At 38.9% G+C, this 27,514-nt stretch overlaps 2 protein-coding genes across 2 annotated transcripts in view; both read right to left on the bottom strand.

Annotated features, from left to right (window-relative positions):
• Nucleotides 1–416: 416 nt before the first annotated feature.
• On the bottom strand, nt 417–16,705 carry plcxd3 (phosphatidylinositol-specific phospholipase C, X domain containing 3). The gene is made up of 6 exons (XM_078250964.1): nt 16,552–16,705; nt 6,158–6,414; nt 5,755–5,928; nt 5,181–5,356; nt 4,004–4,105; nt 417–2,937 (listed from the first exon to the last, which is right to left on the bottom strand). The coding sequence occupies exons 1-6, from the start codon at nt 16,652–16,654 to the stop codon at nt 2,781–2,783; spliced, it is 969 nt and encodes a 322-aa protein (XP_078107090.1). The 5' UTR covers nt 16,655–16,705; the 3' UTR covers nt 417–2,780.
• A 2,405-nt stretch (nt 16,706–19,110) lies between these two features.
• Nucleotides 19,111–27,514, bottom strand: part of oxct1a (3-oxoacid CoA transferase 1a) — a 50,966-nt gene continuing 42,562 nt past the window's right edge. Inside the window, exons 16-17 of the mRNA XM_078250965.1 lie at nt 20,047–20,148; nt 19,111–19,937 (exon numbers count right to left, since the gene is read on the bottom strand). Coding sequence (XP_078107091.1) covers nt 19,902–19,937; nt 20,047–20,148 — 138 coding nt within the window. The 3' untranslated portion in view covers nt 19,111–19,901. The remainder of the gene's footprint in view (nt 19,938–20,046; nt 20,149–27,514) is intronic.

The raw sequence follows: 27,514 nt of genomic DNA on the forward strand, positions 1-27,514 counted from the left end.
TAAGATGCACTAGAGACACACACACACACACACACACACACACACGAGCCACACTCTGTTTCCTGTTCAAGAGCAACACCTGGCTGCAGAACGGCAGATTCTGAATTACAAAACACATCCTCAGTAAGGTCACCCTGAGTGCCGCCCACCCACCTCCATCCTCATCACCCTGGAAACTGGATGATTCTCTGCCCAGAAAGGGAATACAAATACTGGTATGTTAGCATAAATGCTGAAAGCCTACTTTATATTTAGAGTACTGCAATTTAGTGATTGAATTAAATCACAATTGTATTATAATGGCTTAAATAATTATTTCTTTTAATCAAGCAACTAACTAACCAATCACAACTCAACAAGCCAGAAACTGGTAATGAAATTATATTTCACTTAGTCACTCATTAGTCACAGAAGCTTTATTTGATTTGATGTTTCCACTTAGAACAGTCATTTTTGTACAATTTGTTGTGAGTTTTACAATAGCAAAGGATTCTTTTTACACCAGAACATAAAGGCAATGACAACAGTTTGGACCAGGGAAGAAACACATGTTCTTACAACACAATTTGCAAGCCTTTTCAAGTCTGCTCATTTGTGTGGCTTCATTCTTCATTTGTATGTGGTAGTAGCAGTGCAACATCAAAAAAAAGAATTAATTTGGAGATGTGTCTAAAAGGATTAAACATTTCCAGCTGAGATGCACCCATGCTCTTAAGAACAATATACTGGAAATAATTTAGTATATGCACATACCTAATGGACACTGTTGGTAAAAAAAACAAAAGGTAGTATATGTAGAACATAGAGCTGAAATTATGAAAAAGAAGAAGCATTATGATAGCTCAGTTAAGGTATATATTAGGAAATTATTATCAATGACTCTGCAATAGTTTAAATAATGTACAATTCATTGGCAGTATACTATTTTCAATTACAGTATGTACAAACTTTCCACGATATAAAACATTTTAACGTGAAACCACACTGAAGTGAAATAAGTACCGTCTGAATTCCAAAACTTGAACTCTTCTCAATATTGAAGCGCACAATACAAAAAATGACTTTCTAGCTGATACTCAATCAATCGATCACATGAGACATTTTTTTATAGAAATGGCACAGTTACTCACAAGACACATACATTCACAAATCCAAAGAGTTGAGTTTTCTGTTTTGGTTGTACATTACTTTACAGAATACATTCTCAGTAGAAAATGCCACACTGATCATAAGGTGTGTAGATGTTTGACTTGTATGTGATTGTTTTCATGCATTATGCGTAAAACCTTGCAATAAAATATTCCCATCTTTCTGGGTGCCATTTCGAAGTATTTTTCCATCTTTAATGAAATACTGCAGGGTATAGAAGGAAACCCATTAAACATAAATTAAAAGTGTACTAAATGATATAGCAGAAATCCAGGTATTTAGTATCATTCAGAAACACCTAATAAGGTAGACACCAAAGAGTTACAGCTAGATATTAAACTAAACATTTATTGTATTATTTTCCAAGTGTGAAAGCACTGTTGTTACATCAAGACATCCTGACTTCAAATTATGATGTTTAGCCTTTTCTGACATGAAATATAAAGGGTCTCTGAGTGAGTGATAAGCAACTTTATGACCTGTGATTATGAAAGACACAACACTGAGCTACAGCTCATGATGACTCATATATATATAAACTGCACTACAGCAGTAAGTATAGTCGCACACACAGATAGTGGATACACTCTTGTACCCAGATGTATTTTTATACTTGGCTATAACAACTCAGCATCCACCACAAAATCCAATACATTTGTCACGGTTGATCCCTAACCATTAGAAATGACTAGTAGCATTGATTGCATTTTTAGCTGTCTTAAAGAAATTATTTTTTTTGTAAGGTACCTTGCAGCGACAGCTGATGATGGTCTTGAAATTTGAAACACACTGACATAGTTAAAACTATTGTTTAGTTTAGATGCACATAAGATAAAGTACACATGGCGTGAATGGTCAATTTTTCTCTGCTAGCCAAGCTGCACTCTTGCTCTCTATTTCTCTATGCTTTTGAATGAGTGAATCAATGACTTACCAATTTACAAAGATGTCTGATCAATGTCTGCAAGCTGACTTCAGAGGAAATTATTACTGGGAGAAAGCCCCTAGAGAGATAACTGCTGAGGAAACATATGGAAAATGGTTCATCTTCTTCTGATGTATTGGGTGAACACATTTTAATAACACTTTTTAAACACATTCTGCTCAAGGAGTTTGTCAGAAACAACCCCCAGTGATCTGATCAGGGATGCATATTGTAAATAAAAAAGAATCTTTGAAAAAAACTGTCACTAGAGTACAAAAAAATGATGTATGAATACATTTAGCAGAAGGTTTTTATGCTGTGAGAAATCTACCCTTGGTGAAGTGATACCTGAAAACAGTACATTTGATCAATGGACAAAGCAGTTATGTCTACAGCACAGGAAATAAAGAAAATTAACATCTCACTTGAATTAACTATTTTGATCCCCAACATAGGAAACAAAACAAAACCTCGTTCTCTGCGTGCTCCAACCAAACACTAGTGTTGTTTCTCCCAATCCCAACTTCTCTTACCTAAACACTCTTTTGCCTTTTAAGCTCTCAATTCACTATAGGCCTAAATAAGGTAAAAAGAGCAGTGCTGCTCCCCTCCTGAAATAAATGCCAAAGAGAAAAGAGTGAGAGCACAGACCAAGCCTCTAGCAGTAGTGGTGGTGACTGTGCTCCCTAACGCCCCCTGTGGGCTCTCAGGTGGCGTCATCTTCATCATCGTCCATGTGATAGTTGAGGGTGATGACGGCACTGATGAATTCCCCGAGCTCCACAAAGTCAGCTGTGATAATGTTGATGCCGCTTTCCCCGGGTCTCTGCGATCTGATCCACTGCATCATGCCTGGTAAGGCCCTGAGAGGACGCACGAGAAACACACACAGACACATGTTAGAGGAAAGACCAAGAGGGGGAAATAAAATCACAGAAGATCTAGAGAGGAGTAAAAGAAGGGATGAATCATGGTTGGCTGTTTTAACACAGAGAGGGGCACGCAGTGATAAAAGATCTGTTTGACGCAGCATGGGATGTCTGCAAGCCAGACACCAGCTGTGAGAATGACAATCTGAACACTTGCTGGACATGTTTATGTGAGCCGTGCACCAGGGGGAGGGTGTAACTCCTGCAGATGCCTCACCCAGCTTTCTGCTTGGCAAAATGCTATACGCTCGCTTTCTTGTTATGTCAAGTCCTACGCTGACAGTCTGTGTGGCAAAACGAATAGGTGGAATTTTGAAGGATGCCTACATCAAAGTAACCAAACGCCTGGTGGGAATGGCTGATAGTGGAGTTACCAAATTAATAACTCATGTCAGGAAAATGGATGGCTTGCTGCTGAGGCTTTTAACAATCTGGTGACATTACGAGTATACAGACAAACCTGGGGGTAAATCAGGAAAAGAAAATCCTGAACCAGAACTGAGAAGGGGAGATAAAGAAAGAGGGAGAAAGATGAGAAGCATCGCCTCGGGTTTGTGACAGCTGTTAAAAAAAAACTTTAATGAGGTCAGTGTTGAACGCCTTGGGGTACCTGTAGAAACCAACATGCATGTGACTGTATTTAAAAAGGCTAAGATGACTCACAAATGACTGTTTATGTGTGTGAGTATGTGTGTGTGTGTGTGTGTGTGTGTGTGTGTGTGTGTGTGTGTGTGTGTGTGTGTGTGTGTGTGTGTGTGTATGTGTGCACACACATTCTTTGTTTTCAGTTATTTTGGGCATGTCATTTCTGTGGCCCCTGGTACCTAAGGTGTTGTGGTGTTTGGTTCCGTAGTGCCTGTGTATACGTTGAATAATACTGTGTGCCACCTATGGTACTAACCTTGCATCTTATCCAGTCTTAGTGTTATACTGAACATAAACATAAAATATTTTTCCTATTATTTCTGTAAGTCTGTCACACATAAACAGTTGTACACACCTTTCAGTGATTGTCTCTCTCAGTCCGCTAGCCACGCCCTTCATCACAGTGCTGGCCTTCGGTGTTAGAACTACCTGGGAGACAAAGAAGGTCCCCTTCTTCCTGCAGGTTAAACATCAAAGTATTTACAATTTATTTTTGCTGTATATTTATTAGTATTTTTTTGCATTTTATCTAGTTATGTAAAGCACCTTAAGACATCTGCTGCAGAGAGGTGCTACATAAATAAATACACTTGGCCTTACTTTAGATTTAGTTATTTTAAACCTATAGTGCGTAGTTTCTGTTGCCCCCATGAGGAATTCTAAGTAATGACAACAAAACTGTCAGAGCGTCCACATGATACAAGCCTTACGTGATGGCGCACGCACCCCCCACCCCTCCTCCATGCAGTTGCTAGCACGGAGGATTAAAACAACATGATGGACTCTTTCAGAAGAGGTAATTATCTTCACTAAAGTTTCTGCGAGGGAAAGTCACCGGATGACACAATCTTGAGTGGCAGCAATGAGTGGCCAGACCTATAAACGTGGAAGTCTTTCCCTGACTTACTGAGTAGTGAGTGATGAAGTTACAGCCACAATATAACACAATGACCACACACCATGCAGCCATATACCACAGGTCAACCTAGTATTGTTTACGTTAAGTTAGCCTTTGATGTGTGTCGCATAGCCCAGAGATTGTAATAACTTGTACATTTTACCCTTAATTGGCAATTTTGCACTAACTACAATATATAGCAAAGTATGAGCATTATGACAATAAATCAAAATCATCATCACACATCATGGTTGGATCACTTGCATCGGTGACATTTCATTTCATTTTTAATTTATACTTTTTCTTGATCCCCAGTGGGGAAACTACAATTTACACTCAGTTTTGTTAGAAGTCACTACACACAGGCCTGAAATACACACACGTTCAGGACCTATTCATTCACAAATGGAGAGATGTCAGAGTGAGTGGCCGTACCCCCCCAACTGGCTGCTAGTGCTGGACTAGCACTGCGGATGCACTACGGTGCCTTGTCAAGGAATACTTTAGTCCGTACTGGGACTTGAACCAGTGACCCTACTGAGCTACTACCCCACATGACAAAGTACAGAGATTTCGTCCCATTTAACCTCATGCATTAAGGTGTGCCCACAGTGGAATAAAGGTAGAGGCTGACCTGCGGTCAGTGACAGACGCCTGGAGAAACTGAACCAGCTTCTCTGGGTCAGTGGTGTTGGCCCAGGGAGAGGGCATCATCTGCCCTGGCCACAGGAAGGGCACCTCAAGGGCCATGGGGTGATGGTAGAAGACAAGCACCTGGTACTCCTTCTCCCAGAGATACTGCAGAGACACCTGAGGATGGAGGGAGGTGTGTGTTCAGGGGACCAGGAGTGAGAGATGGTAAGAGGTGACAAAAGAAAAAAAAGGTGGTGGGTGTTAAATAAACAAGTTCTACTCAACTTCTATGCAATAGAAAATACTATGAAAAAAGTACCAATGATTAGGGGTGTGATCACCATTATTGTGCATCTCAAGAGTTCAAAACACAGCAATCACTGTTGTGCAATGCTGAGAAAACAACACACACACACACACACACACACACATACACACTTGTTTTCTGTTTTAATCAAGTTATTAAGGTGAAAGAAGCTTTTGAAATAAATGTTTGAGGCCATCTTCTAGGTCACTTAATTGCGTTTTAATCCTACTCACTGTGAAGTGTTGAGTGTATTTCAATTCGACAGTACCTCCTGAGCGAAGACGACTGGGCAGAGTTTGTCTCCAAACACCTTATTTAACATGGCCACCAGTTTTTCATGGTGCAGGTTCTGCACACCGTAGAAGTGGTTGAAGTCCAGGAACACAACCTCTCTTGCATGAGCTGACAGGAAACTGCTGATCTGCTCAAGACCTTCTCTGACCTAAAAAACACAAATATGAACAATACACGTATTCATAATTTCTTTCATACCATAATGATACAAAATATAGGCACACAAATGATTGTGATGTAGCCTACTTGAATACTCTCAGTCTGCACTCTCACATTAAAATGCTGCCACATACACATATAATATGTACATCACTTAGCAACCACAAGCATTGCAAAAGTATTTATCACATCAAAAACCACCCAAAGTCAGTACTGACCGTGGCACTGAAGAGCCCGTGGGCGAAGAACAACTCGTTGTCGGGGTCGCGGGGCTTGGTGGAGATGCGCAGGTCGAAGAAGCGGATCCCAGCCTCCAGTTGGCTGGTGAAGTTCATAGTCTGTGTAGCTAACCACTTCCTCATTAGTTTCTTAGCCACCGTCCCAAAAACAGAAACAAAGTTCTGCACCGTTTCCGGCTGCTCTGGGCCAACTGGAGATGCCTCATCGATGTAAAAACTGAAGGAATCATGGGAACCTGGGAAGACAAACATGAGTCTGCATGCAGATATTGACTGCTGCAGGTTTTCTGTAGCCTATGTGGTGGGACACAGGTGTAAGAGTGGGGTCAGTCCTGGAAAACAGCCCAGTGCCATGGCAAAAACACTGACTGAATAACAGCATTCGTGGTTATGAACTCAGATAACAGGAAAGGTTGTGCTCACACACACCACTGATATTCTTCATGGAGAATATAGCTCCCAGAGAACAATGTTGTGCTTGTTATTTTATATTTTCTTATATAGCTTTTGGTACATATTTTATATAGTGCAATTGTCCATTGGTCATTTTTAACTATTTTGTATGCCCATTACGTTTTGCCTGGACATTTTGGTATATTAGCTCAAAAAGTCTTAAACAAGTTATCTCAGTGTGAACTTTAAAGTTCATTCTTGACCTTGGAAACAGCAACTAACTTATTGTTGGCAAAGATTTCAACAACATCTCATGGTCTTCCTCAGCAGATCGAGTTACTCAGTCTGATCCTAACTTTCTGGTCTAGTCTAGTCTTCAATGACTCAATTTGCAATTTCAGACCCTTGGAGATTTTCTAAACCCCTCAGAAAGGCTCATTTCTACCTTTCGCAGGTCTTCCACACTTGCAAATGTGTTTCGTATTTTCTTGTAGATAATAGGATCCTTCAATTTGTTTCATCATAGTCATATAACAAAATTGTTATATTATATTCGAATGAAATTTTAAAGTTTATTTCAGACCAACTTTTTCCCAAATTAATAATAATATCCTAGAGAGACATCTCTTCATCAATAAAATCAGACAGTGTTGAATGTATTTTCAATAAATCAAATAATCATATTTCTCAATTTTATCTCAGCTATTTCACCCTCTTCTGAGTAAAGGACACAACACTCTACAAGCAGAATTGGATAGACCTTTACCAGACAGGGTCACTGAGCTACTGCATGCATTGAGATGTACGGGCTATGAACAAGCTGACCTACCATTACAACTCTACCACGCCAACTGTGGCGCTCATTATCGTCTCACTAAAATATAAAAAGATTCGTAAATCTATTTCTGTTCCATGAATTATACTAAGAAACTGAAAGATATAATATAATTTTTCAAATGTAATTTTTCAGTGCCTTCAAACACATTCCCATTCACCGCCATTGGAATGGCAGCAGAAATGTAGATAAGCAGATAAAATAGAAACTTGAATAGATTAATACAGCTATTTTGTGAGAAAGTGATATGTTTTATTATCATTCGGTTCGAGAAAAATCCCATCCCATTAATAGCAGTAAAAATAACACTGGACAGATTGTGGAAGTCTGTTAATATTTTCATGCTTTCCTAGGTGACACGTAAGCATTTCCTTGCAATCGATCATTGGTGATGTTAGGTCTGAGGGTCTTGTGCCCTTCCATGCTTGTTTGAAATGAGGCAAGAGTAAGTGTGTGTGTGTGTGTGTGTGTGTGTGTGTGTGCGTGTGTGTGTGTGTGTGTATGCATATGTTATGCAAATTAGGCTGACAGTAATTCTAGTATCTTGCTCCTACTCTCATCACTGCAATCAAGTTATCATCCTCTTGTCTCTTCATCATGTTCCCTCAATCAAACAAACACCCTCCCCTCCTCAACCATCACACACACGCACGCACACACGCACACGCACACACACACACACACACACACACACACAGCCTAAATTGACCTTCAGCTATACTCCGGTGCCAGGTCTTCGCAGTCGGCCCAGAGAATGACCATAAGCAGGGTAGACAGCTGAATCCTGGGGCAGGGTGGCAAAAAGCATCTCTACAGGCTGAATCGTACCACCAGGGTCACAATGTAACAGAGTATGACCTTAACTAGTCGCAACAGCTGGCTATGCTGTTGTTGCAGAGAAAGATTTCTCTTTGGCTCTGAAGGTTGTGCAACAAAACATCATTATTATCACAAAATGATTTTCTTTATTAAAAATGTCAAAACATTTGTGCATGTTATAAGTTTACAAAGTGAAAAAGCCCAAAGTCCACCCCAAAGGGACTTACCATCTCCAACAGAAAACACTGTTCACAAACTGCTCCAAACAGCTCTATAGTAGTCCAGCCTTTACTTCCATGACGAACGTGCGTCACTTTGTAACACACATTATAATGCTCGCGTGGCACGCCCTCATACTCTGCTTCTTACGTAATGGCTAGTAGTCCTTAGCTAGCTACTGCGCATGTGCAACTCCCAAAAAGATTGAACAGAAGTGAGATGACTCACTCTGTAGCTAAAACAGAGAGCTCAACACACAGGGTGAAATGAGGAGTTGCAGCAATGTGCAGTACAACAAAAATATGGTGTTTTTTTGAAAATTAAACTTTAAAGCACTTTAAAGCCCAAGGTAATGCCTTCAATTTTCGTTTTTAATTCAACCAACAGTCCAAAATCCAAAGATATTCAATTTAATATCACATAAATCAATGAAAAACATTCCTCACATTTGAGAAGTGGAAACTAGCATATTCTTAAACAATTATTCCATTAAATAGCAGGGGACCTTGCTGCACAATTAATTAGGATGTGGTTCCTGTGATATTTATTGTCATCATGTTAGGGATTAAGGGAAGGAATATATAAAATCTATATATATATATAATATAAATATAAATTCAATTCAATCCATGGGATAATGCAACCCACTATATCTTAGCAGGTTTTAATGAAAGCTTAACACCCATATGGAATCGTGTTTTTGCATTACTAACTAGCATTTCCTTGAATATGTATGACAGAATTCTTGTGCATTATGCTTTACTGCAGAGAAGAAAAACAGAGACTGAAGGACCAAACATTTTTGCCACGTGTGCAGAACATCTATAAGAATCTGCAGAGAAAGCTGTGCAGAGCAGTACCTGAACTTTGAACATGATTAAAAATAGTTTATGCTATGAAATAATTTGTTATACCTTAATGCTTTGCCATGTCTCAAGGGCAACAAATTCATTTGGAAATGTGAGGAAACATTTTTGAAATGAACTGTGCAGACAACGGATTTCCATCCTTATACAACTAATTACAAATAATCTCAACACTGTGCGTCAGATTTGAGTAATTTCCCTTTTTATTCTTGTCTACTGGAACTAAAACACCACATTTATTAGACAGTATAGAATGTTTACATGTTTTATTATCCTCTCTTAATATGTTTAACTGCCAGAAATGAACTAAGACTGTAATCAATACAACAGAGGTTACTAAAGGAAATCCAAATTACTGCTTCCCTCGTGGCCTCAACCACAGTGAACAAATCTTTTCCTCTCAATCAAAAAAAGACACCTAAATTATTTGTAAAGACCTGCATCGTAATTTATGCTTTGGTTGTATCTGATCACATTGATTTAAAGGGCCATAGTCAATCATTTGGAATGAGCTGCTTACTGTAAACAACATCCACACTGTCTACTCTTATGCAAGTCAATAAACATTCATAACAAAGTACTGAAAAAACCCAAATCTTTGAATAACTCTTCTTCCCTCACATCAGCGGCATAAACACATCACTGGGGTAAAGAAGATGTGAGGAAAGTGGAAAGAGAGACAGAGCGCAAAAGAAAACAGATGATAATGACACAGTGATTCACTTGATGACGAGGTTGAGTGGTGGTGGGTGATGACTGTTCCCTTTCAGAATTGACCTGTGGTAACTGAGTCATTCTGACTGAATGAGACCAGCCCATTCAGCGATACCACTGGTGGTTTGTGCCTTTTTCTCATGACAAATCATTACTGCTCACCATGGACTCCATTTTTGGAGGGAGAGGAGAGGAAATGACAAGGAAATTGGAAAGTAACAGGGTGGAGATGAGCTGATGATACTAAAAGCATACATGTGCAAGATAGATATAAGCTCCAGACTCCCCATCCTCTCTCTTCTACACTTCCCTTGCATGGATCTTTCTGTTATGATGCTATAGTAATTCAAGTGTTGCTCCTTCCAGCCCTCTATTCTTCAAACTTACTTTGTCTCCTACCTTGCTACTCTCTTCCATCTTGTTCGAGTGGCAGTGTGCACAAAGTGAAGTGCACCAATCCGATATTAAGATCGGATAGCGGTCCCGATATTGACAAAATAGTCCAGATCCAGTTTTGTTAGTTTTTTTCCCTCTGTCGCACGTGTGTCACATGCTGGAAGAGTTGAGTGTACAAATAAATAAGAATTCAATACATTACATCTATGTTATTTTGTCTTAGTTAGGAAAGTAATGTTTAGTTAGGAATGTCTGGTGCCTTTAGTCTCTTCCACATGGTGGAAGGAAGGTATAAGGTGGAAGGTATACAGTGTATTATTAATTCAACAATGGTATCGGGTATCTACAGATACACAAAGCCCAGGCATCAGTATCGGACTGAAAAAGTCAGATCGGTGCATCCCTAACACAAAGCACATACATTTCCGATGAGGCTGAACTATATGACTTTTAGAATCAAGATAAATGTCCTCCTGCTGGAAAACTCAATTAACTGCCAGTGGTGAGGCAATAGCAGCCATGTGGATAATCCATATCTCATCATTTCTGCCCATATCTTGGATATTTTGAGAAAAGATTTACTCAAGAAAATTATAAAATTGAAAAGCTGAGATGGTTTGTTATGAGTATCTGTAGCTATACCACAATACTTTGCTGTCAGTTGTAAAATCCACAGAACAGTAACAGAAGATTGGTGTCTGGTCAAACACAAGAACTTTGGTCAACCTTAATTGGAGTTAAACAGAGATGTAAGGCTGGTTGTGACTTACAGGGGCATTTCTATTACAGAAAATAGCTGTACTATTCCCACCTCTTTACCACCCATTGCTTCAATTTTCTAGGACAAATATTCTTTCTCTCTTTGTCTTTCGCTCTCTACCAAACTATTTTCTTCTTCTTTGTTTGTTTTGAATTTCACATCCTGTTTTCTAATGGCTTTTAAGCTGGCAGATTTCCTGCCCTTTAAGCATCTCGCTCTACCAGTGTTTATCCTGACATCTAATACCATTTATCCTCCTTGTTCAGGGGCTTAAGTGGCAGCAGAATGGTCAAGTCAAGGGACTGATGGACAGATTAACTTCTCAAAGTCCTGGGCTGGCCTTTTCCTCTACCCTGAGGGAGCCGGCAGACTGAAGATGCCTCTTCTGCAATGGATTTGTTTTATTGCCTGCGAGGCCATCTTAACTTAATACAATTGCCTTCACCCTTTCCCCCTGGTCTAAGGTATGCTATTCATTTCTTACCTCTGGAGAGGTTAAGTATGGCTCCCTTGAGCCCTCTCATGTAAACCTGACACTTTGGCTCTGTGTGGGCATTTTAGTATCTGTGAGGTAAAGTCATTTATCCCATCCAGTAGTTTGTCAGCTTTGAATGAAGTCAAACAAAATGCAATTTCTCTGATAGCAAATTAATTAATTTTAGGTAGATACAACCCACTGTCTAATTTTTAATTAAGTACTTAATTTTTTCTGATACTTGAAAGTAATTTGTAAATAATTTGGTCACAACGCATGTGCTGATTATATCTTGGCCAAAACATTATGAAAGGGGTATGGATATAAATAACATATTTATAAGGGGAATAATATGTCGGGACAGTTTGTCTGTAGGCCTGTTTTGGAGTTGTCCTGCCACTTAGTTGCCAAATATTCATGAATGGAGCTTTAAAAAAAAAAAAAAACAGAAAGAAAAGGTGTCAGAGAGTAAATGTAAACATTTTAGCCTGTTAAAAATAACCAGACCATAGTTAATTAATATAAATAACAGACCGCCAGGATACATGCTCATACCAGACAGCACATACCCCACTTCATACGCCTACACCCATACTCAAAATCCAGTTTAATTAATATGGTAAGGAAACTCTGACAGCCATCCCCTTCCCTCCAGTAAAGCTTGTTTCATGGTGAGAGAACCACAGAGAAACAGGTTCACAGTATCTCTGGCAGCACACCTTTGCTGACTACCTCAGTCAGACGAACGTGCAGCCAGGCAGTCTGCAGCGCTCACCCAGCAGATCTAACAATAGCCACAGAAAACCAGCCCACCATGTCTCCCCACTGATCAGCTTGGGGAACAGAAAATGATAATAACTCCCTGCCTCTTTCCGTCCTCTCCCTGTAATGACCTCCATCTTTAATCTGCTACCACTAGCCCTTTCTTTCCTCTCATGCTCATCCCGTCACCCTTTCCCAAATTAGCCATAGGTAGAACTGGCTCAGGTCGTTTGACTTGTAGACACAATTGACACAGTATGAGACCAAAGTGACATATGGGATCAAACATAGAGAGCTGAGTTATGTCTAAAAGCAACCTTGTTTTTATTTCACAAACAAGGTGGTTCTGACCAGCAGAGGACTGGCAGAATTATGCGCATGAAAATATGTACCATTTTTATATAATACATGATACAACCACAATGCACTTGGCTGCTGTGCTGTCACAAGTCACAGCATCACAAACAACTCTTTAACTCTGTAATAGCTTTAAATAAACAACTCACTGCTTTCAAAAAAAAACCCCAAAAAAACCCTGTCTTCTTTTTTCTGGACACATTTCAGTCAGGTTTCAACAACACTGAGTCAGCTGTCCTCAGGGTGACAAATTATGAATTGGTGTCTTTGGACTCTGAAAACCATGCAATTTGAATTCAGTTGGAGCTCTTTGAGACAATTTGAAGAGAAAAGAACGATCAATTTTGTAAAATGTGGTTTGCCTCTTACCTACAGCATTGATTAGGATAGGATTGATAACCTTTTGTTATCCTCTGCACCTGTCTCCCTGTGGTGCACCACACGGTTCCATTTTAGAGCCCATGTTATATTTTACAAAATATGCTTTCAGTGGGATCTATTTGTTGAAATTGTAAATTTTTTTATCCTGGTTACACTGAAAATATGCAGCTCATTAACACCTGCTGACCCTTCAAATTCCAACTGCGTCCTAAGAGGTAGCAGGTTTTTCTACCTAACTACTGAGAAATTAAAATAGTTTCCCTCATTTAGGGACCTGGAGACATGCCTTTATCTCTTCACCTATTGATTACTGTAACTCTTTGTGTGGGAGTCAGTCAGTTGGCCTTGTCTTGCCCCTGCAGCAAGGCACCCGCAAGTACAGAGACCATCCCTTCCCCTGTGCTGGTCTCCCTTCATTGGTTTCCAATGAATAAATTATTTATTTTGAGATTCCATATTTGTTTTTGAAGCACTGCCAAATAGACAAGTGTATATCGCCACCTCCAGACCCCTTATATATATATATATATATATATATATATATATATATATATATATATATATATATATATATATATATATAGAATGCATTGCTATATATATATATTTTACCAATGTTTCAATCCATTCTAAAAAAAAAAGTAAAATTCCAAAGATGGAGCATTTCCCATTGTTGACTAACAGTTTACCACACACTATACTTTTTTTTTTTACAAGTACTTATTTATTTGTATTTTCTACATTTTTAACTTTTATGTAAAGCAATTTTACATAACACTACACTACTACATACACTGTTCTGTACATAAAATGTCTCCACTGTACTTAATATTTAATTGTCTGTAAGTTACCGGTATGCTACATATATACTATATGGAGCTTTGCTTAGATTCGCTGCCAGTTCACCTGTCCACCACCACCTCAGTCCACATGATGGACTGAGGCAATATTCTTCGGGCTATTAACTCCTATACCTTTGTGAAACTGTATCTGTTTTAATTGTCTCCCCTGGTTACACAAACAATAATACTAAAAATTCACTGACTAACCATTTAATCATCCTGGCAAAGGCAGTTTACGGCACAAGTGATCGTCCATGATTATTATTATGTATACTGTGGGTTTTAAACTGTTTTCACATAGAGACTGGCCAGGTAGATCTCAGCCAAAGGTAACAGCAGCAATGCATTCTCATGAGAGGGTTCATATGATATCGTACAGAAACTTATGCACAACAATTTATATGATATCCAGCAGAAGTACATACAGATATCTGCCATACAGCAGCTGTTGTATCTGTCAAACGCATATGCTACCTTGAGAATATAATGTGTTGTGTGTATAGCCATATACAGTATGTTTATATCCTACACAGATAATTTGGCTGAATTAGCTTATATACAATTACTTGAAACATGACAAATAGATGCCATTAAAAAATCCTAAAAATCAGATAGCCTACTTATTAAGACTTCTCTGTCACCATGACACCTTAAAATTAGTTAATTGCCAATCATACAGAAGATTATGTATATCAATGAGTACTGCTATGCAATGCCTACAACACAGACACAGTGGAGACTGTTAAGCTTTTTGGCAACAGCCGAGCACCATGCCATCACATCACCCCCACATGAGTACTCCAAATTGCCAAAACACTTTGGCCTGGATCATTGAGGCTGTCAGCTGGTGAAATTTCTATTTTTTTCTCCCTAAAAAATAAATAGCATCACTGAATTACAGGCAACAATGGGTGGATGCTGAGGATTGTATGTCAGGAATCTAACATTGTTAATATAATATTCTTTCAACTAAGAAGAAGAATGAAACTTGTGGAGGAAATAAAACAGTTGTCTCATTTGTTTCTTTTCTGTGCCAGTTTTATTGATCAAAGGATAGGAATGCTGCGTTCCAAGATGAAACAAAGCTTTTGTGATAATCAGACACGCTTTTGAAAGAAATTAGACATACGCTCCAATAAGAACACATGGGTGTTGCTAAATAAACTAAAGAAAGTGAGTGAAGTCCGCACAACAACTTTACTGCGGACTTCACTCACTTTCTTTGAACATTAATTATTTGTCCTGCACCAGCAACTACATGGATATGCACAACATTGTCATTGTTGCAAAAGAAACTCCTGTGGATTATGATGTATTTCTTGATAAACCTTACGCCAAATTTGTGCACAAAAACGCAAGAAATGGCAAAACAGAAACTGAATCCAAATGGAGGATAGACAGAGAGCAGCTGAGCTGCAGGGCGCGTAATAAGAATAATTATAAGAAGTAATGATACCTTATTAAGTGGGACAGAACATGTTCCCATGCTGGCTTGGCATGGATGAACTGTGGTGTAACACAGCACATGTCACATGATTCAGCAAAATTACAAGCATGAGGTAATGCATGGCATGCTGCTGGTTCTGTCTTTCAGTCAGTATTTGATCAAATCTATGGATTGCCTGTGTAATATGCCACGCATCATTGGACACTAAGGTCCAAGCTATCTGCATCTGAAAATCCATCACTGCACATGCCACCTCTAAACACACCAGGTATCCTATAGTTCAACAGCGAGGGATGGAGAGAGAGGGAGAGTGAGGGAAAAAAAGAGGGGGGAGCATGAAGGATTAGACATGCAAGAAAATTAAGAATGAATGCGCTTTGTGTGGAGGTGTGATAATCATAGGCAACAGATATGGAATTAACTGGCTGCTAATAAACCATCCCATCAGTCAGAGGTTGCCTTTACAACCAGCATTTCCAATTTTAATGGAGTTTAAGAAGACGTGCACACTGATTGGATAGAGGTCCAACAGTTCATTTTCTATGGGAAGCGCTGTGATCAGACTGAACAGACTGCACAGACTGAACCCATCCCACTCACTGTCTCTTCTCCTCTGTGGCCACCACCACAGTACAAACGCCAAAGTCCTACACAAAACAGAGCAGCACGAGGCATCTGCCTATTCTGAATCTTTAGAGTGGTTCCTAGTGGGGTTTTTTTTTTAAACCTCAGCTCCTCTCATCGTTTGGAATATTAGATGGATAAGCCATAAAGCATCTTGGTATAGTGTAGCCTTTAACCATCACAAGAGGAAACTGAACTGTTGAAAATGCATGATACTTCTCCCATTGCGCAACAGGTCTTACCCTTTGTTCTAATGAGGTACAAGGAAACTAAATCCATATTTTGGGTTTTAGGAGTTGCACATGGTACACAATAAAACATCAAAGTATGCAAAGCAGTACAATATGTTTTTTGATGTTGTAACTCATAGCCTATTTATTTATTTATTTCTCATATACTAGAATATCTACATGCAATGCGCGCGGGTAGAAAGAGACGGACATAGTCCTCACCTGATTAGGGCAACATATACGAAACACCTACCGGGGATAGCCAGGTTGGTGAGCGGAGTACTGTGCATGCTCTGAGGTAAACTTGCCATCCAGTCTGCAAACCGCATGTCGCTTCTCCCGTGAGACGAAGCCATGCTGCCGCCGTGCACAACGCTCCGTTCTCAAGGACCTGTGCCTGCGCCAACCGTGAATGCGCGCTCTCTCTCTCTCTTTCTCTCTCTCCACACACAAACCATCGCGACAGACTCTGTCGGTTCTCTGAGAACCAGTCCACACCCCCTTGAGCAGTACACATCGGCGGATGACACTATTATAAAAATAGATTTGTTGGATTAATCAATAATGGCAACAGCTTTCCAATACGCAGCACTGTAACGAGGACGTTTCCGTTTTACAGTCACCTAATATGACAAAAATAGTATAATTTATAATTCTAGCTTTCAGTATTATTTCTCAAAACGAGGCAAGACTACCCAAAATCCACGCTTTAACATGAAGGTTTTTGGCGGTCAAAATACTCAACAGTGGCTGCATGTTTAACACAATATTTTGGGACAATGTAGTTTAATGCTAGCCTAGTATATCTCAATAGGTCTACCTATTTCATACTACGACGTTGTCCTTTTTTTAAAGACAGAATATTATATGCATTTTATTAACAAAAAACGATTAAACCCCCATTCAAAAAGGATCCTACTATAGCCTACTTGTTAAGGGGCTGGGATTTCAGTCAATTATGTAGGTATCCTCAGATTGACAGATGTTTTACAGTATTATCTCATAATTTCTCTACAAGAACAGTATGAAGGCTAGTGGCTGATAATAACCTGTACATACTGAGGTTAAAATATAGTTCCCAATTTACCTAGAAGCTTTTCAATCAGGAGAGACTTCGTTGTAGATATGCAAGATTTATTTGTAAATTACATATGCAAAATATGAATTGTACATAGTCTTTGGAGATTAGACTCCATCGTATAAAATGTATATGTTTTAAAGGGTTAGAAAAACCCAGACATATCCCCCGATGGAGTCTAGACACTGGTGGTGTGGTGATGAAGGGGCACGAAGACCGGATCGAAGGAGTCGAAGGGAACGGTCAGCCGGAAGAAGACCGAGAGTGCCGTGGGTCGCACACTTGCTTGAAATGACAAATGAAAGCCGCAGAAGAGGGAACAGATTTAAAACATGGATGTCATGCTGTGATTGGCTTGTGAAATACATGGCTGATTCTGATTGGTTTAGCTGAAAAGTGACTCCCTCGAAACCAGCTGATCAGTTTAGGAGAGAAGTGATAAAGTTATTGAAGTCTCCCTGAACGAATTTACGCTGAGCTACATTTCTGAGGTCATGCACTTGGATGACAAGAGAGCCATATGGCAGTGATTCATTATCACTGCAATGCATATGCCAGTGACTGTGATGATAATCAGCTGTCTGGGCACCTTAAAATGAGTCATTCAACAAACCTGGTCACAATGGTATAAAGATGGATAATCTACCAAAACTATATATTTATCAAGGCATGCATCAGTGTTTTGCGGAACATTACATAGACCTTTTTCCTCATGGGAGCCATTTCAAACCTGCATCCAGCACAAACTAGGCGAACGTCCACGGCTCTGCCAAGCTTGGTTTTCCCACTTGGTTGTTTCTGCATTGATGTCTGAGGAGAAGCGACATAGGAGGAAGGGTTGATCATATAAAACCACTGTGGTCATATAAAATCAATATTTACATAACCATCCCTTACATTGAGAGGCTGTTAAATAATATGTTTTGCATGACATAGACCGAATATCACTATGGTTTATCATCATTAATTTTATTCCTGGTTCGAGCACATCATACAATATATATTCCAATAATTAAAGGAACAATTACCAGTCTGGAGAAACAGGTCTAACCGGGTGGTTACAATAGGTAGGACAAAAGAAAATCGCACCAATAATTGGGCCCAGATAAAAAAATAAAAAAAAAAAACCTGCTGACAAAGTCCAAAACAGCCATCATGTACAGTAAGTATGGCTTCATGCTGTCCATACCGTCCTGAACAACTCACTGTACCCATTGACATTTTAAGTAAAGCACAGTTACTCATGTTTTAATTTGTAATAAGTTATTGCACTGTTCATGTTCTAACCCATTTGTTTGTGTAAAAGCCTGCCATGTTTCTCAAAATTCCTTTTTCATTGCATTTCAGTACCAGGATGGGAAATAGGTAACTAAATGTAGGCTTGTAGGGCACCACTCTAGTTTGACTCATGAAGGGGTGTGCTGGCATAACACCAACAGCCGGTGGCAAAAGCCCCTGTCACTTTCTTCCATTTTTATGCTTGATGATCCAATCCAGTTGATCTTCTTGAATCCAAAAGCCCACTGGCTAAATTCCCCAGTTATGTAACAGCCCTCAGGTAATGGCAGCACCACTCTACTTGAGTGGAGAAATCACATCAAGAATGTCAATGCAAGCGCACCATCCATATATAGAAAGCTCTAACCTGTAGAGTGTCAGAAGCCATCACTCTCCAAGCAGTCATTTGCTTTCAATCATTGTGATTTGATGAATAATTTGAACACACAAGCTAACTATTGTTGGTTTTTAAGTTACTTTTTATTCAGAAATCAAACGTTTTTGAGAAAAGAAACAAAAATAAAATAAAATTCCACTTGTTCCACTCAGCACACAAGGTTGTATTTTATTGTATATACAAATTCAAGGGGAGAGTAAAAGCGTGTAAAACATGTTAAAACTTCATATTTTATGGCTGAAATGTATGGTATACTCACCAACTCTAAAATATATAAAGGCTGAGGGAAAAAAGACTCTGTTCATCAAACAGTTTGACATTGTGACCAAGGTTATTATTACTAATATGTCAGTCAGACCCGTATTATTACATCTCCCTCATTTTGCAAATGGACAAAATCAAACTAAATTATCTATCGAGGACATTCTTTGTAACTTGGTGTAGCACAAAGTTCAACAACTACAATACAAACATATTCCCTTCTGTATCGAATGAAAAATCACCTGATGTACAGCACGCAATTGTTTTCTAAATTAATTACAGCTCTCTATATTCTTCTAAAAAATATTGATCTACAGTAGATAATTTTTGGTTATACTACTGGTAGTTTCACTTATCTTAGGGAAAATATTCCCAGTTTTTAATGTCATTTTCAGATGGATTATTTGATAATAGCTGCACAAACCGTAAAAATTAATAATTTAATCATGTCATAGGCAACAATGCATTTGGCTCCTGTGATTCCCATTCAGTTAATATTAGTTAGGACTAAATCCTTCTAATATTCACATGTTTTATGAGCTTTTTTGACCAGTCTCAGGCTGCTAATTCAGATCCATTGCACGCTCCTCTATATTTGCTGCATGGACCTCAGGTTGGGAGACACCTAGAAGACACCAGACAAATCACAAGGAAGAAAGAGATGTCTCATTGGTATGATACTTGAAATTAGGAAATGAAATATAGAGCTAGTGGCCAAACTGTTTGTTACTTACTTCAAAATCGGTGCCAGTACATGCTTTGATATCCTCAAGAGTGAGCCCCTCCCATACTTCTATCAGAGTCAGGCCTTTTGTCTTATCCACATCAAACACGGCCTGGCAACAGGGCAGAAAGAGAGGGAGGGAGGGAAAGAAAAAAGGATGAGACGTTTCCGGAGAGAGAGAGAGAGAGAGAGAGAGAGAGAGAGAGAGAGAGAGAGAGAGAGAGAGAAAGAAAGACAGACAGAGAGAGAGAGAGAGCGAGAGATATGAGGGATGAGGGTGGGGGGATGAGGGTGGGTGATGAGACACAAAGACAAAATGGTGAGAATGAGTGTTAATTATTATTATTAATAGATGGGTTTGAACCTATGATGTGTGGTCACTGGGGTAACAGACAAGGATGTGTGGGCCTTCAATTATCATAAAGTGACCTAAAAGAGATGACAAAAAATAGTAATTAAATAAATAATAATTGGGGGGCCATCCAGATGACAAAATTGCTGCAATTATTGGTGAAAGAGCTCTGAGATTGGTGCTCAACTTTCTGAGGTTGGACCGCTACAAAGTAGATAGCAATTACATTTTAATTGTGGCACTACTTTTTAGCAGTTGAAACATAAAAGAAAAATCAATTCAATTAAGAATAATGGCGTTCAAAGTGTAAAAGTCTATAATTATTGCCGAATGATTCAAGCTAAATGTCATTCACAAATCCGTTGGATTTAAGTCCATCGCTGGCTGTGAGATCTGCGCCTGGTGCTGAAGTTGCTCTGTGATGTAGCACAAGTGAAGAAGGATGGAATAGTCAGGCATATTTATAAACAATATTTACTTATAGAAACTCTAAAAATGCCCAGATTTACATTAACCTCAACTAAAAACGCTGGATTATCAAATGGAGCAACACTGGGTATAGGGTGAAGCATCTCTTCAGCTACCATGGTTGACAGTCATCTATCAATTATGCTGACATATTAAAATAAAAATGGCAATGTAGGTTCTCGGTTTACCTGTGATCACACTTCTTACAGCAACACTATAACAAGGGCTTTGTGAGTTGTTCTGAATATAGATACATTCACAAGCAAAAATTGATAAATCTGATTCCAAGATAAGTTTGCACACACATATATACACATTTGTACATACACATGGTGTATACACAAAAGTGGCAAATTCAACATCTCTAACGGTAACAAAATGCTGTATATGGCCCAAATCATCGCTCCTGTAGAAAAGACAGGAAGGTGGTAACGCTTTGCAAATTACTATAAAGAATCCTCCCAAACGTTTCAAATCATTTACACTGAAGAGCAAAGTACCACAAACGCTGGAAATGTATCTAAAGAAACTAACTAATTAATGTTCTGCCTTCTAAAACGTTGCAAGAACAAAAACAATCAATCAAATACACTAATACTTGTAAAGTACTTTTAGGCAACATACATGTTATTACCTCTTTAAGCCTTCTTTTAGGTTTCAAAATAATTATTTCCATTCTGAGCCATTTCTGTATGTACTACTTCAGAGTGATACAGTTTGTTCTGTCTAAAGTGTCACACAAATACTATGTATTTTTTATTTCTAAACAGCGTTTTGAAACAAAAACAATCTCCGTCCCCCAAGTGTTTAGGCGCCCTATCAGAAATCATCTCTGTCCATATTAACACGTCTTAAAACGCATATCACGTTATCATTCTCATTCACGGGGCATGCGTGTGCTGGTGTAAACAGTAAGCAGACTGTCTAATGTTACTCTACGGTTGAAAATCATGGATGTATAATTTGAAAATACAGAAGTACTTTAGTAGTACAAGTACTTTAGCGAAAGAACAACAATGGCGAAAAGTAAGACCAGGAATTTATTTGTTTGGGCCAACGACGAGGTGGAATTGTATATAAACCCTACCTAACTGATAAGACTGACGGACAGGGGTGTCTGCGTTTGTGCCGACTCAGACTACAGTGCAACCCCAGAGTTTTCAAACTTAAAAGGGGTCAGCAGCCCCTCTGTTTTAGGGGGTTGGAAACGCCGAATTAGTGTGGACGTGAGGCATAAACGTAGCAAAAAATATGCGTTTTTTTAACAAAAATGTATTAGTGTGGATGTAGCCAAAGATTGCCATGGATATCTGTTAAATACTATAATCAGATTCAATTTTAAATACCAACTGGCCAGGCACACTCAGCTGTGCTGGTTCCTGTTGCTTCTCTCAGTAGGGGCTGACAGGCTAAGCCACAGACACATCCAGGCAAAGCCTGTCAGGACTCTCAGCTCATTAGAACCACACACACAGTGACAGGACAGGAGGCAGATATCTCACTCCAATATAGCAAGACAGATGGAATGTCACAAGGAGAAAGGGTCTATGGATAACACAAGTGTTGCAAGTGATTAAGGTCAATTAAAGATGTGCCAGAGGTGGTCAACATAGGTGCTGACAGTGTGCAGATATGGCAGGTGCTACTGTATGTAATGTCACAGTCTCACAGTTTGATACTGCTTTAAAATACACAATACCTTGACACAAAATGGGCTGGGTAAGTCAATCTTAAGGCAATAATCGAACTTAGTTTCTGATATCAAACTACTAAAAAACAAAGTGCCTCCATTTGCAAAGCAGCCTTTTTTTGTTGTGAAACTGTTGAGTCACCTTTCTTCACAGTCTACAGAGTTAGTCATTAAGAAGCTGCTAGTCTACCCCATGTGTTGTCTGGCGAGAAGTGGGCTGAATGTCATGTAACAACAATAAGCCACTGTCATTCAGCCCACTTCACTATTTAAAAGAGATGGGAGTAAAAATGAATATTTCACCCTCCAACAAATCAATTTCAAAAGCTCATCCAGTATCCTGTCAATGCATTACATCAATTACAAGAATCAGATTTTGAGATGTGTTCAGACAAAAACTCACAACAGGACAATAAAATAATTTCAATTTTCTGGAGTAATAATTGCTGTCGTTGGCTCTACTGTCATTATGGAAAATGATTTCCTCTGGTGATCACAACAATAATAATTTTCTCACATCCCACAAGTAATTTTATCTATGGTGTTGTTGGCTAATAAAGAACAGAAAGCTCAAATGTTAAGCTCTTGTTAAGCCGTTGTATTTTATTCATCGGATCATGAGTTTCTGAATAAAAAGGTTGCTCTTGACTTTAGACATTAATCCCTAATTGGTTTTGAGTCTACATCTTTAATACGTTTTTATTTTACCACCACGTCCTGTGAGATTATTAACCTTTGTATGTGATACAAATGTGGCAATATCCTCACAGAGGTTTCAGCATGGGGCCTTATACAGTAGATTTGCAGATGGTTATTTTTATTGATCAGAGGCAATCACAGATAATTGTTTATCTCTTCATTATTGTCATAGAGAAACACGTTCTAATTTCATATATATAACTGGCTAAATTATACGAGGACTTCAAAAATCTGTCATACACATGTTAAATGACACTGGCAATAAGTGGCTCATTGTGTGTCTGTTTTTCAATTTTAAAAGCAAGTTTAAAGGTTGATGCTTTCTTTCATGTTTCAAATTTTTAATTGAAAGACAAAACATTGCATAAACTATAATTAAATTAAAGCCTGCTTGTGTGTTTATCCCCAAATGTATCTAGTTGGGTAACAAAATGTACTCTCAGATTTTCCCGTCATATGTTTGCACGTGCATATTGCATAAAGACACGCATAATAATACTGTTAATAATAATAATAATAATAATAATAATAATAATAATAACAACAACAACAACAGCCGTGCCGGTCTGTAACGTTCTGAAACCTGCCAGTTTACACCAAAGCGACGAGACGCTGCATCATCTTCATAGGAACAGCTCTTTGTACTTCCGTTCTAGGTTCTATATATTTTGGCTTCCCTTCTACTAGGTGTAGCCTACTAGTTTTGTCATGGCAAACTTCACTCAGATATGATATCAGAGGGAAGAAGCATAAAGAAAGGAGGCCTGAGGAAATACAGAACAGGTGTTTGTGATGAGCAAAAACTGGCTGAGCAAATACAGTATGGACTGAAACCACAGCCACTCCAGTCTGACCTAATGGCTGTGGATTCAAACGTTAAATTTTGAAGATGCAATTTCTTTCCACCTGTCTCAAAATAACATGACATGGCAGAAAAATGAAGCGTAATTCATATAGCAAAAGCTAACACAATCATTATGAAAAGAAAAGATGGCACAGATAAGGACAAAACATTTAAGAAAATGGCTAACAAGCAGTGCAGGAAACAATACGACAAAGTGAAGTGATTATAATCCATAATAGCACGAATAGAGCTTCCAATGAGGAGATGCCTCCTTTGATGCTCTGCAGTACCTGCTGATCGCTTTGTATAATACAACACAGACAAAATTCAATGTTCTTTCACAGCACTAAAGTTACATAACAGCTATCTTTAGTGATTGCTTGTGGTTTTAGAGACTACACAGCAGATTGTATTTGCTTTGGAGGTACGGTTATATTATCACACGCACGGGCACACGCGCACACACACACACACACACACACACACACACACACACACACACACACACACACACACACACACACACACACACACACACACACAGCATTTTCAAGTCTCTTAATGTTTGTTGTTCACACGTATATGTTTAATAGCAACAAAATGGAATATTACTATTTGTCACTGACTCAGCTTTCCATTTCTGTTGTCATCAACAGCACTTCATGAGTATAAAAACCATGATTTTGGACAATAGAAAAATAATAACATGTCGATGACACAGCTTTCTTGACCTGTTCAGGACACAGATTTTAAAAACAAGCACCCACAGCGAGAGCTGGAGGTAACACAATTAACATTGCTGCAAGGTAGAAGTGTTTTGGCAATATCTGAGAAGCTGACAAGCTGACAGTCATATGTCAGCATTTTTGAAAAGCTCAGTTTCCTCTGTCCAAACTACAAAGAGAGACTGGCACTGCCAAAGGAAGGGCCTCTTCAAAATGTGAACATACAGAGATGGATAATGCCTGTTTGGTGTGGATGGATGGCCAAATGGAGAGGAAAAAATATTTTTCAATTTATTCACAGTGTAACAGACATGGTATAGGAAGGATAGAGAGTGGAATAGTGGAAGAGAGGATGAGGGGGGGTTGTTAGAGGTAATACAAGTTTAAGGAGGGCAGACAACTAAGAGGAAAGTAGGTGATAATAAAGATGGGGGGAAAATGGAAAAAAATAATAATAAATGATAGTCATTGTACATCAGAGAATCATTACTAAGAAAAGAAAGCTGGGGATGTAATAAGAGACGAGAGTAACAATTGATATAGGAGGGAGAGAAAACAGCATGAGATAAAAAAAAAATGGGGAAGGTGGAGAGGAGGAGGTGGTACTAGTGCTAGCAGGGCAGCAGAAAGAGCTTTAACCTTTATAAATATTGACAGAAATCTGCAAGCTGAGAAATGTTGCACAATCACAACAAAAGCCAGTCGAGCAGAAAAGAACAGACAGGGTGAGAAAAAAGCCATGGACACACTGCCTGACTTTGCTCCTGACAGGTCATGTTTTCAATGAGCGAATTCTAAAGACAGTAACCACAAGAGGGTTACAGAGAATTGACCAAAGTACAAGACAACATAAAAACTGCATCAGCACTAAGCTCTACTAGCTACTGGAAGCTCTCTCTAGACTTTCTTTTTTCTTTCTAACCGCCCCCATACCTTTCCTACTTCTCCCATTCCCTCTAACTGCCATCTACACTGTTTTTTTTTGACCATTTTTTTGACCAATTCTGTACTTTCGCTTACTGTCTTCTTATGTCCCCTTTAACAGAAAATTCCACGATTGAATGACTGTAAACACTATTCCGACAAGATAAGTGTTATCTGTAACTTCAATGTTGGTCATTAAAACCCCATTTGGCTGGGTTTTCAATCCCATATGAGCTACCACGTATGACAACCTGTTGCTGTAAATGTTTACCTTCTTCCATCTCACCAAGCAGAACTCAAACTATGGGTAACTAATGAAATTCAAAAACCAAGCAGAAAGAGAGCTCTTCACATTTGCCTTTAGGCTAAGCTCCATAAACTTTCCAAGGGAGATTGAGCAGTAAGACTTCCAGAGTACAACCCGTGGTCCTTTATGTTTTTTTTAATTATTTTTTTAAAATGGGAACCACCAGCTCCACCAGCCAGCCTGTCCCCAACTCCCATGCAACACTGAAGGTGTGTGTCAACCAAGACTACTCAACACTATCCAAAACCTCAGGCTAAATCTCTTGATCTCTTGAAATCTGTTGAGCTCCTTGACTACTGGACTACCTGGATGACCTCCTCTATTAATCTTCCTCCACCTCTACAGAGAGCATGTTGGTTGCGTTTTTGCGTCCAAAAATATCCAAAAGAGAGTACAAAACATACAGCTGCAGATCAGCTGTGACTAATCATTGCACAAGCATCAACAACATTAGAAGCAGGGCCCTGAGGCAGGGATGGGAGTATCAACATAACAAATAATAAAGGGAAACCCAACCCTAACCATGAAAATTAACAAAACATAACACAACTGATTGATAGTGTTAATTGAATAAATGTAATTTCCATCTACCCGTGTCACTCTGTTGCATCAAAGCAGTCTATCAGTTGCAGTGTGATTGTTTTTGTATATTTTGTTCATGTGGGGGGAGATGTAATTGAGAGATACATATACAATGTGTGACTTGTAGTTATTCCATCTTGTAACTAGTTCATTCATGGGTGGAATATGATCTAAAAGAGCCCTACACCAAACGGAAAAAGCACAGTACACCTGAAATATCCAAAAAGCGATCACCACAAAAACCCAGTAGCACTTCTACTCCATTATCTTCACAATGTCTGACTTGTGTTCTATTGGGTTTATTGTCTTCGCTTATCGCTGACATATTCAGGGAACTCATTTGCTGTGGTAAAATAGGAATGCACCTGCTCCTGACTGCCAAAGTTAACTTATACAATTATGGTTTCAGTCAATCACTCTTGACTGCAAGGTGGGGAATTGTTATACTTTGAAAAGTGAATAGCCAGCCCTCAATTTAAAACAAATTAGATGTTTGAATTAATATTAAAAGAATAAACAAGCCTTAAGCTAGTCGTAGAGGGAAGACACCTGTAATTTTGGCCACAGGGTAAAGGTTTAGTATCTGTAGTTGTTAGACGAAGTCTTTAAAACTTAAGTAGGAGACAGTTTGGTGTCTTTGCCTGTGTATTTGTAGTTGAGTATTCATGTTTTACAAGAACATAACTGGTTAACAAGGAATTAACTTAAAAGTCACAGGTATCCACTCATATGCACAATATGTCGAAATAAAAATCTGTTGAAAAATGCTAAATAAACTCCTTGCACAAAATCCTCTCATGCCCCGCATATCCTGGTATTTTACAGGCCATCAGTAGTGCACAGCCATAGCTTACTCATTGCCACCCTCTATGTAGCACCTATGAGTA

The sequence above is a fragment of the Sander vitreus genome, chromosome 5 (genome assembly GCF_031162955.1).
Source record: "Sander vitreus isolate 19-12246 chromosome 5, sanVit1, whole genome shotgun sequence".
Classification (NCBI taxonomy): Eukaryota; Metazoa; Chordata; class Actinopteri; order Perciformes; family Percidae; genus Sander; species Sander vitreus.

Bases quoted from the DNA above. Each gene is read 5' to 3' on its own strand.
- plcxd3 (XM_078250964.1), bottom strand. From the start codon at position 16,654: ATGGCTTCGTCTCACGGGAGAAGCGACATGCGGTTTGCAGACTGGATG. The intron at 5,929-6,157 runs GTCAGTACTGAC...TGTGTTTTTTAG, and splicing joins ACGGGCTCTTCAGTGCCACG to GTCAGAGAAGGTCTTGAGCA. The intron at 4,106-5,180 runs GTCAGCCTCTAC...TTTAACCTGCAG, and splicing joins GCGTCTGTCACTGACCGCAG to GAAGAAGGGGACCTTCTTTG.